Consider the following 20,798-nt stretch of genomic DNA (forward strand, 5'->3'; position numbering starts at 1 on the left):
AGCAATACTTTTACAAATGGACTCTTATTGTAAACTGTTACAATTTCATATAAATCAAAAGTTATGCTTAAAGATAGCCATCTTTAAATATCTACACAAAGGGCCATATTGAAATAAGACACATGTAAGTTGTATGCATGCATACTCTCACACTTTATTTGCTTCTATTTTAGAACATGATACAAAATTTGTATTCCCGTGACGAGAAAAAAAGAACTGGAATCGAATGAGTTTCTTATTTGTTTCTTTCTGTCAGTTGCATGACGATGCAGTTTGTGTTCTCATGTCACTAGCTTTAAATATGCAACTTCACTGCAGTGACCAAACTGATGCGAATAGATGCAAATATTTATTTATTTATTTTATTTTTTTAAAACATTGGTCTGAACACGTGAATATCAGACCAAATTTTCATACCAAACATTTGTGTTGGTCTGAACAGGACTTTAGTCCCACACTTTTTACTGTATAGCCTTTACCATATAACAATGCCTGGGTAACCTACCACAACGCCTAGCTACATAATGGCAAGTTTTGCATGGACAACCACCACTCATATTTCCTTCAGAAATAGTTCTAGTTTAGTCATTAAATTGTATTTTTCTTGGGTTAATGGGTAGTCTGCTGACCGAGGCCGATGCTGGACACACAGAGTTTGTGGATGAGGTCTATGAGAACGAAACGCGATTCCCAGGAGGAGAATGGAAGATTGCAGCGGTGCCTTACACTGATGTGGTAAAAGAATCTGCCAAACTTTAGCTTCATATCAGATGTCTAGACGTTCATAGATTTTATTTATTTATTTTTTCTCCATGATTTGTATTTGAAGAGAATCTATAGCATTAGTACTCAATCATCTTAGAACCAAGAAAGAAAGATAGAAAAGTTTGTAGAATCTCTTAAAAATCGTTCCATTTCTCATTATTATCCTTTTGGTATTTAAAGAATGGAGAAAAACTTCTGGGCCCTACAGAGATTGAATGCCCGCCTGGCTGGAAGTGGGAGGATAACTGGACTTTTGATGGCAACAGGGCTGTCGATGAAAAAGGTGAGTCTATCTTTGTCATTTGTTCTAAAAATATTGACTTGTGTTTCATGCCCACTGTTTCATTTGACTCATTGTGAAGCTCTCCCAAGTGTCTGAATCGCTTTACTTGACAGTATTCTTAAGCTTGTGGTCATCCCTGTTGCTTGTGCACCCTTGCCTACCCAATTTCTTCCTTCTAGTCAAGTTTGCATTTAATATGCTTTGATACATCACACTGTAAACAGGCACCACATTCAGTAATGACCATCTGTGACTTACTCTCTTTGTGGAGGGTGTCAATGATTGTCTCCTGGACCATTGCAAGTCAGCAGTCTTCCCCATTAGTGTGGTTTCAAAGAACAAGAGATACCCGGAATTTATACTGTAGGGATGGTCATTTAATGAAACTCAAATGTAAATATTCTAATATTTTGAGATACTGGATTTTGGACTTTCATGAGCTGTATGCTGTAATCAACAATTTAAAAAAAAAAAAACCTTTTGAAATGTTTTACTTTACATGTAGGGAATCTAGTATAAATGAAAGTTTCATTTTTTAAAATAATTTACAATAATAAAATTAACTTTTTCACGATATTCAAATTATATGACCAGCACCTGTATATACCTATTCATGCCACAGCAGTATACCGCTTATGTTCTCACAGCAGTGTGTCTGTGTAACTATTGGCAGTAGCAACTCCATACTGTGATGATTGACACTTTTTGTAGTTAATTATATAAAAAACATATATGTATGTAAATGTACACTGTGACCCAATGGTGTTAATGTCAAATCTGTCACAAAGCATCTTCATGCTCTATATATGAACATAGGCAAACATAAATGATATATGAAAGCTTAGTCAGAGGAGAAGATTATCACTACACAATGAAAAATATGGATATGTTCATCACACAGTGCTCTTGTATGGCTTCAGAAGATTTGGAATTTAGTGCACAAATCAAATGGACCGCTTTAAGATGCCTTTTATGGTATATTTTGCCTTTTTCTGGAGCCTTGCAGCCCCTGGTTTTCTTTCATTGTGAAAAATGTGATGCATCAAAAATGGCATCCACAACAGAAAGTCTCATCTGTTTGAAATGACAGTGACAGAATCTTAATTTTCAGGTAATCCAAATTAAAGCTTTGGTTTGGCAGTTATATGATGTGTATTTGTGAGTTTAGGTTGGGAATATGGTGTCACAATTCCACCTGATGATAAGCCCAAATCCTGGGTGGCAGCTGAGAAGATGTACCATGTTCATCGTCGCAGAAGAATGATCCGACCCCGCAAAAGGATTCCTGGTGTCAAAACAACCACTGATGCAAGTGTATATTGTGCATTTTAAACAATTCTGTTACATTTGTGCCTTTTTTAAAATGTATTTCTAATTGTCTGACATGCAGAAGAAGGATATAGGAAATGCTGAAGAATGGGAATACTCCTCACTCATTGGCTGGAAGTTTCACAGGCAGCAGCGATCCTCTGACACGTTCCGCCGGCGGCGTTGGAGAAGGAAGATGGCACCCGCTGATCGGGTTGGAGCATCAGCCATTTTCAAACTGGAGGGGACTCTGGTTAGAATCAAAGCTTCTTATATATTATCCTAATACTTTTTATAGCCCACATATTCTTCATATGATTTCTTCACTGTTGATTTGCTTGACAGGGAGTCGACATGGAATCTAAAGGTGATGAAAAAGGCACCCAAACAGAAGCTTCAGTTAAGCAGTTTGGTGCAAATACGCCAACTGTATCATGCACATTTGACCGTGAGTTCATTAAGGACAGAGATTTCAGAAAGGCATTTATTTTTTTTATTTTTTTTTTTCAGAATATCCATTTTATTAACGTTAAGCTTGACTTTCTTGCAGGATCCAATGCGTACCACTTGAGAGTCTATGTTTACCAGGCCAGAAACCTTATTGCTCTGGACAAAGACAGCTTCTCAGGTCTCATAGCAGATTTGATATTGCTGATTTGTCTTTAAATTCCAATAATCTGGAAAAATTCCCCTGCTTTTATTATAACTAAAAATCATATTGGTTTAAATTGCAGATCCATACGTCCATGTGTCCTTCTTGCATCACAGTCAAACAACAGAAACAATCAAAAGCACCTTGAACCCGACATGGGATCAGACTCTTATATTTAAAAATGTGGAAATCTATGGTGATCCCCAGTCTCTCGCCCAGAATCCACCTAGAGTGGTTATGGAAATCTTTGACAGCGATCAAGTGGTTGGTCTGATATATTTATACCCTTACTTTACTTCACACATTTGAAAACATTGGCTTCTCAAGGTGTCTCGGGATGCCTGTTAAATTAAAAAAAATAGTTCACCATTTACAACAAGAATAATTAAGTGAATTTTTAAAAAATTAATGACATATAAAGAGAATTTGTACTTGTTAACCAAACAAATATTAGCGTTTCTATATACTTTCCTTTTTAGAATGCAAGTGCCACAACACTGAATGATTTGAATTTGTTCAACTGTTAGGGTAAAGATGAAATGCTTGGCAGAAGTACATGTGTACCTTTGGTGAAGTTGAATCCAGGCATGGATGAATCACCTAAACTCCTCTGGGAGCCTGTGATGCACAAAAATGCTCCTGCTGGGGAGGTTCTAGTGGCTGCAGAGCTCATTTTGAAGACCAAGGTATGGTTCTTCATGGAATTTGGGTCAATTATGGCTGCTGTGTTTCCAATAAAAATTCTGCTTGATAATTCTTATGTTGTCTACTCTAGGGAAATGACACTGAACTTCCCCTTGCTCCTCCTAAACGAGGAGAGGAGCTCTATATGGTTCCACAAGGGGTGCGACCGGTGGTGCAGCTCACTGCCATAGAGGTCAGTGTCATCTCTGTGTGTTGTCCTTTTTGGGAGTTGTTTTAACGAGGTTATATCACGAAGAATCAAAATTGATTTAATCTGTCAAGATAATGTACTATATTAACTTTCTCTCCAGTCCAAAAGGCCATTTATTGAATTAAAACATACACACAGACAGCAATATGTACACACTGATGTTTGATATTTGCAGGTTCTAGCTTGGGGATTGCGTAACATGAAGACGTATCAGTTGGCTCCAGTAACGTCACCCAGTTTGGTGGTAGAATGCGGAGGAGAGGGAGTTCAGACAGCTGTCATCAAAAATATGAAGAAGTGCCCTAATTTCCAAGGAAATGTCCTCTTATTAAAAGTGGTGAGCATCCATCTCTACCTGTTGGGAAAAGGCATATTAATTCTTTAAAATAAATGCTACTTGCTTTGATATTTTTCTGTCTAATACAATGACATTTGAATGTGGTTTAATTTTCCAAATGCTTTTTGAGGCCATAGACCATATACCATCAGTGTCTTGTTTTATAACTTTAGCTTCTACCCAAAGAAGAGATGTATGCTCCCCCTATTGTACTGAAAGTCATCGACCACAGACCCTTTGGACGGAAACCTGTGGTGGGTCAGTGCACTATATGTACCCTGGAAGAGTTTCGATGTGACCCTTATGTCACAGTAGCTGAAGTTGCCATGTCTTCAAAAGGTACATCCCCTTTTACATTTTCTATTTATATGATTTATATACGGAGAGACAATTACAATGTGCATAAGGTGATGTGATATATTGATATTCTTTAAACATTCTCTTTAAATATTGAGTATGTTGTAAACCTTTTAACACTAACTATTAAACTTTGGCAAAAAAAAGGATGAGAAAATAATCCATATTACAAAAATAAAACAATGCAAATATAACTAAATGTGACATTAAAACGTGTATAAATCACTAGTTTTTCCAAAGTAACAATGTCCAGCAGCAAGACCAGCAGGTAAACTTATAGCTGGACGCCGCCTTTCTCGTGCCTCTCCTGAGCCCATTGACTTTTAACAGATCCCCTAAAGTGTGCAGTGGGTTTGGTGGGGTGTAATTGTGAATGAATAGGGGAAAGCCATGTGACAGGATGCAATGCCTCATTCGCGCTATGATTGGATGTGATTGCTTATAATATATATATCCACGTATATAAAATCAGTGGTCACAGACACAACAATGTATTTCATAGCCAATTATAAGTATTTTATATATATTAAAGTATTATTTTATATATATATATATATATATATATATATAATGATTGAATGTCTTTGTTTCTTCTATTTGCATACAGTTGTATATGGTTTGTCAGTGGGTTCTTCTTTTTTCTTTTTTTTTTTTGTTAAAAATTGGCTGATTATGTAATTGCTTGTTTGATTTTGGACAGTGTTCAAAATGATCTCCTTACCTTAGCTCAGTTCACAATGGTAAGCTTGTAATAATGTTTTGTAATTTGAGTGGTACTGGTAGGTTTCCACAGGAAATTCGAGCATCTGTTTACATAAGAGTTCCAGCTAGTAGGCTATATATATATTAAACTTATAATTTTGCTGACGGATTGTATGGTATGACAAATTAACTTTCGGGATTAGTTGTGTACAGAAATTGAAATCTACAGGTTACGCTAATACACACTAAATACACGTAGTCACGCTATGCTGATGTTGTTAATATTAACAATTTGAGAAAAAAATCTCATTTATATAATAATTATATAATATATATATAATAATAATAATTTGGATCGTTATCATATCACACGGATGTGATATGAGCTAAGTGATCGTCAGATTTAATCATTGTTTGTTTTTTTTGTTTTTTTGTTGCTGATTTGACATGACATTTTCCAAATTCTTATTTTGGTCATACTTCTAAGACTACAATCTCTGATTCCGAAGTACAGTATCAACCTGTGCGGTGACTGACAGCCACACATTCTCCTCAAAGCATTAGATAGGGCTGGACGATATGGCCAAAATTTATATCACGATATAATTCTTAATTTCGGTCGATACGATATAATTCCGATATCGATATGAAATATATAATAGCCTCAGAAAAACTGCCAAGAACGGCCACAACGTCTGAAAAATGAATTTGCCAAATCTATGAAATCTCTTCCTATAAAACTATATAATATTTAAGAAATAAAAACAGTACAAATAAATTTATGTTCAGCTTTTATTTGTATTTAGCCTTCATACAAACATAAAAAATAAACATAAGACTCACTCACTTTTGTAATATTAATATCTTTAACATTAAACTATAACGTAGGCTGATTTTATTATCCTTAATATAGATTAAAACAAAAGTGCTTCAGCCAAGATAAAGATCATGAAAAGTAAACAGAAAAAAAAACAGTGAGAAACAACAAAAACACATTGCTGGGGCAGGAACATTGTTGAGTGTTGATGACACTAGGGGTGCAATGGTTCAAATTGCTCATGGTTCGGTTCGTATCACGGTTTTAGGGTCACGGTTTTGGTACAGTTCGGTATGTGCTATTAGCACGTACCGAAACCGTGACCCTAAAAACTACTGTTTATTTGACTACTGTCAAATAAAAATAAAGAAAATAAGAACAAATGATCAAACTACAAGCAAATAAGTACATCACAAATAAGTACAATAAAGCAAATATTCAAATAAAATAAACAGTGCTTTTCAGGTATCTAACAGCAGTTTTCAGGTACAGAATGGATAAAGAAATCAAATATAAAATAACACTGCATATTATCTTTACTGTATAAAATAAATAATATTAATCATTATTGAAGTTACAAAAACTATTCAGTCAAGAGCAGTGAGTGATTTCTTTGTTATTTGTTGTTTGATTTAACATTAAAAACAGGCAGCAGGAATATTTTTTTTCCCTTTTAAGACATGCACGATCCAGTAGCTACATATACTGTTACACAGTATATGTGTCTTTATCGACTGTTATACGTTCACTTAAGACATAACCGACTATGTTTGCTAGGATACTCGCCAAGACGGGCATGTTGACGTAATTTTTGTATGAATTTGTCCGCCGAAGCGCAAGACGTGAAAGAGAAGTCAGTATTTGCGCGCTGACTGAAATAAGCGTGTGTGCGCTCAAATCTTCTCACAGCGCGTGCGAGTTCTCTTTCGCGTCTTGTTCTTGAAGGTTTAAATCAGCAAAGCTTAAATGAGTTTAGTTTAAACAGATAGCATCGTGTGCTGTTCAGGTCTCACCTGCGCTCGCGCGCTATCAACACCCGGGTGATGACGGCGTAAATGACTGGACATTAGAGCATACGGCACTCGCTGTTAACAGTTTACAAAGAGTTACTGTTTTGTCCACGCTTTCTGATTATCGTTGTTGTAACGTTTTGTGCATCCATCGACTGAAACATACATTATCTGAACTCTGTCTGTTTTCCACGTTGCTATTTTAAACAAACCATATTAACCAATAGATACGCTGATGGCAGCGTGTCTGTGGTGTACGTCATCACTCAAATAGCCAATCGCGTTCTGCTCTTTCTAACGGCTGCGCCTCAAGTAAGTGAGAAATGTTGTAATGTATATATCGAAATACCGGAAATGTGTTTAAAAATCATATCACCGTTATCGAAAAAAATTATATCGCGATATATATTGATATTGAATTATTGTCCAGCCCTAGCATTAGATTTATCCATGCTGAGGAGCCGTGCTGATGCACAACCCACGTAAAGATGATAATTCCGCAAATAACTGCAATTGCAGGTTTCAAACAGAGATGGTGACAGAGGCAAAACTTATGGACTGCAGATTTAACTAGGAAAATGTGACAACATTAAGTGTAACTGGGACATTAGTGTGTTTGTGTGTGTGTGTGTGTGTGTGTGTGTGTGTGTATGCGTGTAATATATCTGCTGAAGTGTGATGGAATATCTTCTATTTGCATACTAAATTGTGATTGATATTATGTCTCTCCAAAAGTCGCCTTACTGCTGATTTAAAAAATTTGAAAGAATATTTGCATTCTTACAGTGTCTTTGATGGCAGCTGGTCCAAGAGACCTCCATGTAAACATTGACGATGGCAGACAGCAACTTCTAGAAGCTCAGGTACTGGTGCCAAGTCATTTGGCTTTGTAGTTTGTAGGTTTAGGAACTTGAGCCTCACCTTGTGAGAGAAAAACTATGTAATGGTGATTTTTAACTTTGTGAATTTCAGTATATGTATGGCATCTCAGCTGCTGTTGACAAAATGGGCACTGCTAGTCAACTTCAAGTATGTATAGTAATAAGGCACTTAAATCAAAATGTAATTAAAGTTAATTCTGGGTTAAAGGTTGAAGTGTGTAATTTCAGCAAAAAAGTACCAAACCGATGCCAGTGTGGTTATGCCTGGCTGGCTGATCAGAAAACAGATTCTGTTTGGTGCCACTAGAGGCACTGAAATTACATATTTCAACACAATCATTTAATTTTCCCTAATCCCTTATACCTATATGCTCAGGCTGATTGTATGAAATCTTGTACTTCTGTAATTAGAAATGGGCTAAATAGAGGGAATATCTAATCAATATGTTGTGCTCAGAATGATCAATTTCATTTCCCTTTCAGGCGATGTTTGTACAGCTGACCTTCTATATATGAAATCATACTAAAATTCATTGAAGTGTGCCGTTTAAACAATCCGTTTCTCTACTGCCTTTCTGAATTCAAAATTTGAATGTCTGCATTCATAAGCAAATCAACTTTACATTTATTAACTAACTTTATCTATTGATTAATTTAAAATGAACTCCCTTGTGTGTACTAAAGGCATTTTAATAATGGAGGCTTTAAGTAGTAGTAAATTTAAAGTATTACATTTATTACTTATGTTTACATTCAGTTTACAAGTTTACATTTTTGAAAAAAATAATTTCTTTTAAATTGTTACAAGTTATAGTGATAAAGTTGAGATTAGACTGAAACATTACATAATAATAATTCATCTTAACAAATCTTAACTCTTTTTTTTTTTTTTTTTTTTTTTTTTTTTTTTTTGTGTCTGTTTGCACATTTCCTGGTGTTTCAACAGCGTGAGAAGGTGAGTTCTGTGATTTAAATTTACACACTTTCCACTTAAGCTAAGTTTGGTCTTGGATAATGCTCTTAAATTTATCATATGTCTATATTGGCTCTATCATGAGGATGAAACTGTCTATTTTTTAACCTTATAGGAAAAAGAGACTGTTGATTGGTGGAGTAAGTTTTATGCTTCAGTTGGAGAGAGTGAGAAATGCCGCCCATACCTTGACAAAGGTTATGACAAATTGAAAGTGAGTTGAATATTTATTTAATATTACATTTAATAAATGCCTAAATCTGGCTCTGACTTTCGGCAACTAGAATCAACTTGTCCAGACTGTAAATCGTGTAGTGTATTCTAACCTTAAGTTAACTGATTTAGTGATCTGGATGAGCGGTTAACAACTCACTTTGGAGAGAAAGATTTTCACTGAATAACAGCTTAAATTTTGGTGTGTTACTCACACAAAGCTATTGTATGACTTCAGAATACTTGAATCAACAAAAGTTAATTTTTACTGAAGCTCCTATATTATTTAGTAATTGTAAACATGTTCTTTTCTGTTGGTTTTCATAGGTGTATGACCATGAGCTTGAAAATGTCAAGGAATTCATGGGTCTTACAGATTTCTGCAAAACCTTCAAATTGCAACGTGGCAAAAATGAAAGTGACGATGATGATCCTGCTGTAGTTGGGGAATTCAAGGCAAGATTTGTATTAATTTGGTCTAAAAATGAATGGATTCGGTACTTAACACCCTACATTTTTGTTGAGTATTCCGTATCAATTGGAAATGTCGCATTACGCATTTGAAAACAGCATTTCATGTTGACTTGTATTTTTTCTGGTCTTGGTTGTGTAACATGTTATTAAATGAAATTATATAATTATATGAATAATTAAAATGTATTTAATTATTTAATTAAAATATTATTATTTAATGTTTTTGAAAAGTCTCTTATTAAAAGTAAAACAAAGTGTGTGTGTGTGTGTGTGTGTGTGTGTGTGTATATATAATATAATAATATAATATAATATAATATAATATAATATATATATATATATATATATATATATATATATATATATATATATATATATATATATATATATATATATATATATATATATATAATTTTTATTTTATTTTATTTTTTTTTTTTTCAGTAGCCATTACTTGAATCTTCAGTGTCACATGTTCCTTCAGAAATCATTCTAATGTGCTTATGCTGATTCTAATTCCAATCATTCTAATTGATTGTTTTCAGGGCTCGTTTAAGGTCTACCCATTGCCAGATGATCCAGGGGTGGCTCCTCCGCCACGTCAGTTCAGAGAGCTGCCCGAAAGCGTCTCTCAGGAGTGTGTGGTCAGAATCTACGTAGTTCAAGCTATCGACCTGCAACCCAAAGACAACAATGGCAAAGTACTTTTTATCGTTCAGCATTTTAGAAAACCTGAGAACTAATTTTGAGTTTCAATTGCTCAATTTGTTGAATTCCTTTTAAGTAAAAAGAAAAAGCAAAGCTCCTTTTCTTTTTCAGTGTGACCCATACATCAAAATCTCTTTGGGGAAAAAGTCTGTTGATGACAGAGACAACTATATACCGTACACTCTTAACCCAGTGTTTGGAAGGTAATGCCAGAGATTTATCAGAGAGTTTATCATGCATTCAGACTGTCGAAGAGGACTGACTGAGAACCGTTTTCTGTCACTCAACAGAATGTTTGAAATGACATGCTTCCTCCCACAAGACAAAGACCTGAAAATTGCCGTCTATGACTTCGATTTGCTCAGCCGTGATGAGAAAGTTGGGGAGACGGTGATTGACTTGGAAAACCGCTTCCTTTCTCACTTTGGTTCTTATTGTGGTTTAGCCCAGACATACTGCATGTGAGACCCATACAATATAATTTAATACAAAGTTAGTATTTTCTTTGAGGACAACATTAATTAACTAATGTATTATTTATTAAATAGTTCTGGACCAAACCAGTGGCGCGATCAAAACAAACCATCTCAGATTCTTGAACATCATGCCCGTTTGAAAGGATTGAGTCCACCTAGAAGTGAAGACAATGGAAACACTTTATCCTTTGGTGGCCGATTGTATTACCTCTCTGACTTTGGTGAGTTAAAGTGATATTTGTTCTTCTGAAAACTATTATGGTGGCTTGACAAACTGTTAATGTATTATATTATAAAATATATGTATGCATTTTAGAAGCGAACCAGAAAATTCACGAACACCTTGGTCCACCAAGTGAACGGATCGCTCTGCACGTCCTCCGAACTCAAGGCCTGGTTCCGGAGCATGTTGAAACCAGAACTCTTTACAGTAGCTTCCAACCGACTCTCCCGCAGGTGTGATGCTGCTCACTAGCTGCTTCGTCCTGTGATACACTTTATAGACCCCTTTTTTGTTTGAAAGAAAGCTCAAAACACTGCTTTATCTGTTTTATAGGGAAAACTCCAGATGTGGGTTGACATTTTCCCCAAAAGCCTTGGGCCTCCTGGACCTCCTTTTGACATATCGCCACGCAAAGCAAAAAAGTGAGAATAAACTGGTACTTTCAGCTATGCTTTTATGTTGATTGATGATAGACTCACATTCATTCTTTTTATCAGGTACTTTCTGCGCGTCATCGTTTGGAACACGACTGACGTAGTGTTAGATGAAACCAGCATTACTGGTGAAAATATGAGTGACGTCTATGTAAAGGGGTATGTAAAATATCTTTGCTGTCTCTCAAGACAAGACACTACAGGCAAAACCATTGTTTAGATTTTAGGCTTTAAGATGTGTTATTTCAGACTAGCAGAAAGAAAACAGCCAAAATACACATTTAAGTGTTTTTTTTTTTTGTTTTTTTTTTCAGTAATGTCTGTAGATTTCAATAACAGGTCCATATCTTTAAAGAACTCTCCAGTTCAGTAGCACTTACACAAAACTTTACAGTTTTGTTCCTTTCTATTTTCTGAAGGTTTTTACAGAGGGTCTTGTTCATTTATCATTTGCTGTCGGATTTATTTACCATTTATTTCCTAAAAACATGGTGATTTTTATTTTTCTAGCCGTTGACCGTATCTTCTGTTTTATGGAGTGATAAAAAAGAGATAAGAATCCACTACATAAAAACCTTTTAATATGTAAACAAAATTAAACAAAAATTTTGAACCTGGCTTTATCTTTTGTTTATCTTTTGTTATGGAAATGTCTGCAAATGAGTTCATAGTTACATGCATCCAAGATCAAAAAACACTATTTTTCCCAATATACAGTACAGTCCAAAAGTTTGGAACCACTAAGATTTTTAATGTTTTTAAAAGAAGTTTTGTCTGCTCACCAAGGCTACATTTATTTAATTAAAAATACAGTAAAAAACAGTAATATTGTGAAATATTATTACAATTTAAAATAAGTGTGTACTATTTAAATATATTTGACAAAGTAATTTATTCCTGTGATGCAAAGCTGAATTTTCAGCATCGTTACTCCAGTCTTCAGTGTCACATGATCCTTCAGAAATCATTCTAATATGCTGATTTGCTGCTCAATAAACATTTATGATTATTTTCAATGTTGAAAACAGTTGTGTACTTTTTTCAGGATTCCTTGATGAATAGAAAGTTTAAAAGAACAGTATTTATCTGAAATACAAAGCTTCTGTAGCATTATACACTACCGTTCAAAAGTTTGGGGTCAGTAAGAATTTTTATTTTTATTTTTTTGAAAAGAAATTAAAGAAATGAATACTTTTATTCAGCAAGGATACATTAAATCAATCAAATGTATATAATGTATATAATGTATATAATGTTACAAAAGATTAGATTTCAGATAAACACTGTTCTTTTGAACTTTCTATTCATCAAATAATCCTGAAAAAAAATATTGTACACAAATATTTTGTACAATTGTACACATTAAATGTTTCTTGAGCAGCAGATCAGCATATTAGAATGATTTCTGAAGGATCATGTGACACTGAAGACTGGAGTAACGATGCTGAAAATTCAGCTTTGCCATCACAGGAATAAATTACTTTTTGAAATATATTCAAATAGAAAAAAGTTATTTTAAATTGTAATAATATTTCACAATATTACTGTTTTTACTGTATTTTTAATTAAATAAATGTAGCCTTGGTGAGCAGACGAAACTTCTTTTAAAAACATTAAAAATCTTAGTGGTTCCAAACTTTTGGACTGTACTGTACATTGCAGCATCACCTCTTTTCTCACAATGTCAAACGGTTCAGTCAAGAACTCTGTCTCTCTAAAATCCTCCTTTCTGAGAGCCTTCTCTGCTCTGATTGGTCAGATGGCCCAGGCTGTTGTAATTGGTCTGTTTCTTACAGCGTTTGTTGAAAATGAAACACCCATTACCATGTCTAAATTTAATCTCTGGAGGCTTCCTCAGTGCTTGTATGCACAGTGATATGAACAGTAACGATGCCGTTAGTTTTACCATATCAATTTGCATCCACTGAAGACCATAGGCTGGTCATAGGCTGTAGGTTTGAGCAGGAAGTAAGGCTGGAATTACTGATGACTCATTTCAGGAACTGGTTATTTCTTTTTGGAGAGAATAACACTACATTTATTGTGCACTTTGATCTTTGAAATTTTTATATTAACAAACACCTGTATTACACACTACATGAAAGGTAATATCCGAAAAAGCGTAATGGGGCACTTTAATGTGTTTTACTAATAAATTTTGTAGCATTTGTCATAATGCATGCATTTGTGTCTTTGATTAGTTGGATGCCAGGTATGGAAGAAAATAAGCAAAAAACAGACGTCCATTATCGATCTTTAGATGGCGATGGAAATTTCAACTGGAGGTTTGTCTTTGGATTTGAATACCTACCTGCGGAGCAGCTATGTCTTGTATCTAAAAAGGTAATATAGATTGACTGTTTAATATGTTATGAAGAGCACTTGGAAGTATTAAAAAATTCTTTTTCTTTTACATTAAAAAGGAACACTTCTGGAACCTTGACAAATCAGAGTTTAGAATCCCACCCAAACTGATTGTTCAAATATGGGATAATGACAAATTCTCACTGGATGATTATCTAGGTGAGATGTCTGTATGCAGCTCTTTTCTGAGCTCTTAGGAATTTTATTTTTCTTTACATTTTTGGGTCCTCTTGTGTATTATTTCACTTGTGTTACAGGTGCTATTGAACTTGATCTGCACCACCTCATCAACCCTTCCAAAACACCAGAGAAATGTGACCTTAGGATGGTGCCGGATGGAACTACGCATCCAAAATCAGACCAATTCAAGTCTCTTTTTGACCAGAAGTCAGTTAGAGGATGGTGGCCATGCTACATGGATAAAGATGGGAAGAGGGAGCTTGGTGTAAGTACAGCTAATGCAATGTCTTTTGTCTTTCTTTTTTTTATGTGTCCCTGTATGGTGCAGTATGACATTAATTGTCCATGATCCAGTCAAATTCCAATGGATATTAACATTATTATTTATTTTTTTTTTTTGGTATGCCAATTTTCAACCCGCTTTGTATTGTTGCAATGTTGGAAGTATATGTAAATGAACAATGTTTACTCTTTCTCTGTGTTACCTGGACTGAGAAAATTACGTTTTTTTTTTAAGCACATTTTGGATTTTTGACTGCTCTGGGGAAAATTTAAACTTATGTTTTAAGCATCTTTGTATCCCTGCCAACAGACAGTCAGATCAACAGAGGGTTATTAACAAAACAGTTATTGTAAGAACAGGTTCATCACAGAGAATTTTATCTTTCTTTGTCTACTCTTTACACAGCATTATGGTAAAATAGAGAACCACTTTCTTACCTGTACCCAACAACATTTTGCTTCAGGGGATTGGGCAGAAGGTGCTCCCTGTTCCTTTTCAGTTTCTTTCTGTTTTTGTTCCCCTCCATTTGTTCTAAATCACTAGCTATGTTTCCATCCACCTATTTTTATGTGCATTTTGGGATATTGCATATAAAACTCTGCACTGAAACTCCAAAATGAGCATACAGTAAATTCAAAAATGCACATTAAAAACCGTATATGCTCAACTGAGTCTGAAACTTTTTATCTGTTAAGAAAACATGCGTATAAATGGATGGAAACGATGGAAACTCGTTTACCGTATAAATTCCTTGATGCGCATAAAAAAGACGTGACTGTACTAACCAGCGGACCGATCTCGTTGCACAGCATCTGAAATGTTTTAGTTGTTCTGAAATGCTGAAGCAAAGTCTGTTGTCAAAGTGGTTCAGTATAATTACGTCCCAGAACTGTCTTGCACGACTGCCAGTAGCACAGTTCCTCAACAAACTGTGAGGACAAACCATCAACAAACCGTCCATACCGGCGTGATGAATACGATCCTCAACTAGATGGAACTGAAATAAATACTTTGATTGTTGCGATCCTATCAGACTTATGATAGCAACCTGAATCGTAACAAAGCACTGTTCGCCAGAGGAGAAATGGCCCCCTGACTAAACCTGGTTTCTCCCATGGTTTTTTTTCACTCCATTTTAACACCTATTTGCCACTTGTTTGCCACCTGATGTCACCCGTTGGACTTTGGGTTCCTTGCCGCTGTCGCCTTTTGGCTTGCTTAGTTGGGGACACTTGACATTTGACTTGACATTTGATATTCAACAGTATTCTTGACATTTATTCAACAGTGCTTCTGATCTGCCTGCATTGACACTATTCCTTAAAGGTGGTAAAGAGGATGTTTTGTTTTATACATTTTTGCAATATTACATGAAACTGTCTTTACTAAGTGATAAAAGACTATTTACTAGGTGCACTGAAAGTAATAATATTAATATACATCATCTGTGCACGAGGTAGGGCCTTAAAAACGTCAGCCAATCGTTTACGCGATCATCGCATAAACGATTGGCCCCCTGGCTTGTCAATCACTGCCATGACGTTCCTTGTGAGAGACGAGCGTGGCTGCGCGCTCCAGTAACTTTCCACACTCCACAGGCGCCGCATGCAATGTTTTTGTCAGGAGACAGGAGTAACAGCTGCAGATTATGAGTTACCTGCGGTGAGTCCGACATAATGAATCCACTAACACAACACAGCAAATGCCAGTGGTAAACACTCGTGTTTCGATACTCGTGCACGTTTTGGGAGGCGTTCCCCATTTCAAAAACTCACTAGCAGTCTTTGGATTCTCCGTCGATTAAAAAATACTCTCTATCACCTTTTAAGAGCTGCTGTGCAGCCAAAATTTATGTATCAGTTATCAATGTAAAGCTGCTTTGACATAATCTGCATTGTAAAAAGCGCTATATAAATAAAGGTGACTTGACTTGACTGTGTTCTCAAACAGCAGGCATCCGCCTCTGAAAGCAAGATAACTTTATTGCGTTTTGTCTTTCATTAATTACCAACCCTCGTGTCTTTACAAACCCGCAAGACGTTCATTCATCTTCAGAACACAAATGAAGATCTTTTTGATGAAATCTGAGAGCTTTCTCTCCCTCCATAGACCGCTATACAACTATCAATTTGATGCTTCAAAAAGTTCATAAAGCGATTGTAAAGGAAATCCATATGAGTGGTTTAGTCCAAATTTTCTGAAGAGACATGATTTCTTTATATGATGAACAGATTGAATTTAGGCTTTTATTGATCTTAGTTCTTATGCAGTTAACATGTGTCTTTTCTTCTCCACCATTTTTGTCTGACCCTGCTTACCCAATGAGCATTTCATTGTCCGTTGGTCATGCCTTAACTGCAATTTCTAGTATAGTATTAGCATTGCATCCTTATTTAATCATTTTTGACTTTTCAGTCTGAGTTAAAGGAACAATTCCCTTTTTTTTGAAAATAGGCTCATTTTCCACCTCCCCTAGAGTTAAACAGTTGAGTTTTACCATTTTCGAATCCATTCAGCCGATCTCCAGGTCTGGTGGTACCACTTTTAGCATAGCTTAGCATAGTTCATTGGATCTGATTAGACCGTTAGACATTTGTGAGAGGCGCTGCGTAATATCATTGCACCTGCCGCACCCCTTTAAATATGCTTCTCTTAGAATTGCATGATATTTTGATAAAATGGGTTCTGAATGACGTTTCATGTTGACATTTTTTCCTTAAAGCTTGATTAATTGGGCTTTGTTGATGTGTTGTTTCAGGGAAAGGTGGAGATGACTTTGGAGATTGTGAACGAGAAGGAAGCGGATGAGAGACCTGCTGGAAAAGGCAGAGATGAGCCCAATATGAATCCGAAACTGGATCCTCCCAAGTAATTGATTTTTTTACATTTTTTTTTTATTGCTTTTAATATGTTTATTGTTATATGTGTTAACAGAAGATCATCACAAGATTTGTTTCTTCTTTTTAAACCTCTCAGGCGACCTGAAACCTCATTCTTTTGGTTCTCAAATCCATGCAAGACATGCAAGTTCATAGTGTGGCGAAGATTTAAGTGGCTGTTCATCGGCCTGATTGTGCTAATCTTAGTACTATTATTCATTGGGATCTTGTTGTATTCTTTACCAGTAAGGATGCACTTCATCAATCCTTTCACAAAGCTTATGGTTAGACTTTTCATTTGAGATGTACAATGCTAATTATTATTATTTTTTTTTTTTTCCAGAACTACATCTCCATGAAAATCGTCAAACCCTTCAATTGAGTTCAAGAGGAGTTCAGCTTTTTCTGTTTTATCCCTGTGATTGTAATTGGTGTGATCAGGGTTTCACACAGTGAAAGCAGTTATACAAAATGGTTCATTTTCTTAATGATATACACACCATTAATACAGTTAATTAATACAGTTTGTTTTGTTGTGGTTAATTTTTCATGTGGTTGTTTACAATTAATCACTCTTTGCACCATTATTAAATGTAATCATGAATTTTCACTTTTTGGTTCAGGTTTCTCTGACATTTGGAAACATTTGTACACAAACCACAAAGTGTTCTCTATTGTGAAAATCTTTTATTGTATTATATTCTCAGATCATTTTAAAGTTTCTTGGTTAAAAATATAAAAATGTTAAATAAAGACATATGTTTGTTTAAATTGCGTCCATTTGTTTTCAGAAACTTCAGTTAGACTTTATTTTACCATTTTGATGATGATAAACTGTCATGTTCAGTTTAGGGCTGTCAAACGATTAATCACGATTAATCGCATACAAAATAAAAGTTTGAGTTTGCATAATATGTGTGAGTAACGCCACTGGTAATGTGTAAATAATATGTATATATAAATACACACAAATGTATATATTTAAGAGAAATATGTTATTTATATACAAAAAATGTATTTATATATAATATAAATTATATAAAAATATAAATAAATACATATACTTGTAAATATTTCTCAAATATATACATGGATGTGTTTGTATTTATATATACATAATAAATACACAGTGCACCCACATATATTAGGCAAACTCAAACTTTTATTTTGTACGCAATTAATCGTGATTAATCGTTCTACAGCCCTAGTTCAGTTTACTTTATCCATGAAAATGGGACACAAACATGATATATTTTATCAGTGAAAAAAACATTCTTAAAGTATAAAAAAAAAATACATTATATTATTTGTTATATGTCCCTGTACAAGTTCTTGATTTTTAAATATTAATATCATTACATAGTTAATAAATATGGCACAGGTGCTGTTTTTCCAAACTTCCACATCATTGAAAATGTGATGTTGAGTTCATAAAACCGTTCAATAAACAAGAAGTTAATATTAAGTGACTTAGAGTTTAGACAATTTATTCAGCTACAGATAAAACTGGAACTTTTATCTTGTGTGCATGATTTGCACATGCCTTCCTAAAGTACTTTTCAATGAGGAAAATTTAACTGAATGGCATGTTTTGCTATCAAGGATCAATCCATCTTACTTTTGGGCTGGTTGTTCAAAGCAGGACTGCCCTGTTGAAAAAAACCCAGCATATGCTGGTTAGGTATGTTTTGAAGCATGAAATAGTGTTAAGGTACATTTTAAATTCTTAAAAAAAAAAAACAAGAAAAATTGGTTTGTTGTTAGTGTTTGTTGTTTATTTTCTTGGCAAATTCTATATCCATAAATGTAAATTACATTTATGGATATAGAATTTGCCAAGAAAATAATTTAAATTTATAACAAAACAAGCTTTGTTTTTATTAGAATCAGAATTAAAGAGGCCAAAAATAATATCTTTAAAAGTTACAGATATATCTTGTTGGATATTAACTTTAACAAATGTTTCAATATCTTTCCATAGTAGTTCAGTATAGAAACATGATCTAAATAGACAGTTTCTGTGTTCACTTGGCAAAATGAGCATCTTGTATCAATGGTTTTATATTTAATCATAACATATTTAGCAGGGTAAAATTTATTTATTATTTTGAAAGACACTTCTTTTATTTTATTGGTAAGAAAATATTTTTGTTGTAAAGACCAAATCTTTTTCCATTTTAAATTTTTAAATAAATTATTCCAGTAAAAGATTGCAGGAGACATCGAGATAATATCTTCAAGAAACTAATCTAACTTTCTTGTTTCTGCCTTTTTTTTCCTGAAAAACATATTTTACCTATAGTAGTGTCTATTGGCTCAGGGAAAGTAGTAGTTATACTACTGATGTAGAGTGTAATTCTTAAAAAGCATACAGATTCCTGTTGGTATGGCTCCCATAACTATGGCAAATTCTTTTGGAGTAACTGGCACATTGTATTCTGAGTCAGAAATCACCACTTCAGCAGAACTTATATACATTAAACTTCACAGTTTTATTCCTATCTATATTCTGAAGGATTTTACAGAGGGATTTGTTGATATATAATTAGATTTTATGCAACATTTTGTTCCTAAAAAAATGTAGATTTTTTTTCTTTTCTTTTTTTTTTCTGGCTGTTGTTGATAGTATTTTCTGATTTATGGAGTGATAAAAAGAGATATCCAAAATTCCCTCTGTAAAAACCTTTTAATTTAATATGTTAAAAAAAAATAAACAAGAATTTTGAACCTGACTTCATCCAATATTCAGATTTTTGTTCTAGAAATGTATGCAAATTAGTGCATATTTAATTAGATAACGCCTCATTTGCATATTTAAACATAACATTTTAGAAAATTTGTAATACAAATTTTTTTTTGCAATTTTTAATGTAATCAATCAGATGGGGAAGTATGGCGATATCTATTGGTTAAATTTTTTTTACCCTATTCACATGGGGTGTCTCGCCTTAAAAAAAATAAATTAACAATACTGCTTATAGCCTAATATCTCATTATTATTAAATGTTAAAATTATAACCCCTATGGAAGAGGATTAGGGCCAAGCAATAATAAAAAAATAAAACCATCTCGAGATTAAAGTTGTTAAATTTCGAGAAAAAAGTCGAAATAAAATGTTGAGAATAAAATCATTAAATTACGAGAAAAAACTCGTTAAATTTCAAGAAAAAATCGAGATAAAATTTTGAGAGTAAAGTAATTAAATTACGAGAAAAAGTCGTTAGATTATGAGAACAAATTCGTTCAATTATGAGAAAAAATGTCGTTAAATTTCGAGAAAAAAAGACGAGATAAAATGTTGAGAATAAAGTCCTTAAATTACGAGAAAAAAATCGTTACATTTCAAGAAAAAAGTCGAGATAAAATGTTGAGAATAAACTCGTTAAATTAGGAGAAAAAAATCGTTATATTTCAAGAAAAAAGTCGAGATAAAATGTTGAGAATAAACTCGTTAAATTACGAGAAAAAAGTCGTTAGATTATGAGAACAAATTCGTAATTTAACGAGTTTATTCTCAACATTTAATCTCGACTTTTTTTCTTTAAACTTTAATCTCGAGATGGTTTTATTTTATTATTATTGCT

The 20,798-nt window shown here is 34.0% G+C and overlaps 1 protein-coding gene across 1 annotated transcript in view; it reads left to right on the forward strand.

Annotated features, from left to right (window-relative positions):
• The window catches only part of myof (myoferlin), a 39,326-nt gene extending 21,363 nt beyond the window's left edge, over positions 1–17,963 (forward strand). Inside the window, exons 27-55 of the mRNA XM_067368919.1 lie at positions 621–735; positions 946–1,048; positions 2,217–2,356; positions 2,439–2,609; positions 2,702–2,804; positions 2,907–2,984; positions 3,091–3,272; positions 3,536–3,694; positions 3,784–3,885; positions 4,079–4,240; positions 4,414–4,579; positions 7,913–7,989; positions 8,099–8,155; positions 8,954–8,962; positions 9,096–9,194; positions 9,521–9,649; positions 10,213–10,368; positions 10,487–10,578; positions 10,666–10,836; positions 10,924–11,072; positions 11,168–11,307; positions 11,408–11,496; positions 11,572–11,667; positions 13,710–13,851; positions 13,932–14,031; positions 14,130–14,317; positions 17,094–17,203; positions 17,312–17,459; positions 17,558–17,963. Coding sequence (XP_067225020.1) covers positions 621–735; positions 946–1,048; positions 2,217–2,356; positions 2,439–2,609; positions 2,702–2,804; positions 2,907–2,984; positions 3,091–3,272; positions 3,536–3,694; positions 3,784–3,885; positions 4,079–4,240; positions 4,414–4,579; positions 7,913–7,989; positions 8,099–8,155; positions 8,954–8,962; positions 9,096–9,194; positions 9,521–9,649; positions 10,213–10,368; positions 10,487–10,578; positions 10,666–10,836; positions 10,924–11,072; positions 11,168–11,307; positions 11,408–11,496; positions 11,572–11,667; positions 13,710–13,851; positions 13,932–14,031; positions 14,130–14,317; positions 17,094–17,203; positions 17,312–17,459; positions 17,558–17,596 — 3,472 coding nt within the window. The 3' untranslated portion in view covers positions 17,597–17,963. The remainder of the gene's footprint in view (positions 1–620; positions 736–945; positions 1,049–2,216; positions 2,357–2,438; positions 2,610–2,701; positions 2,805–2,906; positions 2,985–3,090; positions 3,273–3,535; positions 3,695–3,783; positions 3,886–4,078; positions 4,241–4,413; positions 4,580–7,912; positions 7,990–8,098; positions 8,156–8,953; positions 8,963–9,095; positions 9,195–9,520; positions 9,650–10,212; positions 10,369–10,486; positions 10,579–10,665; positions 10,837–10,923; positions 11,073–11,167; positions 11,308–11,407; positions 11,497–11,571; positions 11,668–13,709; positions 13,852–13,931; positions 14,032–14,129; positions 14,318–17,093; positions 17,204–17,311; positions 17,460–17,557) is intronic.
• Positions 17,964–20,798: the final 2,835 nt, after the last annotated feature.

Source organism: Chanodichthys erythropterus, chromosome 19 (assembly GCF_024489055.1).
Source record: "Chanodichthys erythropterus isolate Z2021 chromosome 19, ASM2448905v1, whole genome shotgun sequence".
Lineage (NCBI taxonomy): Eukaryota > Metazoa > Chordata > Actinopteri > Cypriniformes > Xenocyprididae > Chanodichthys > Chanodichthys erythropterus.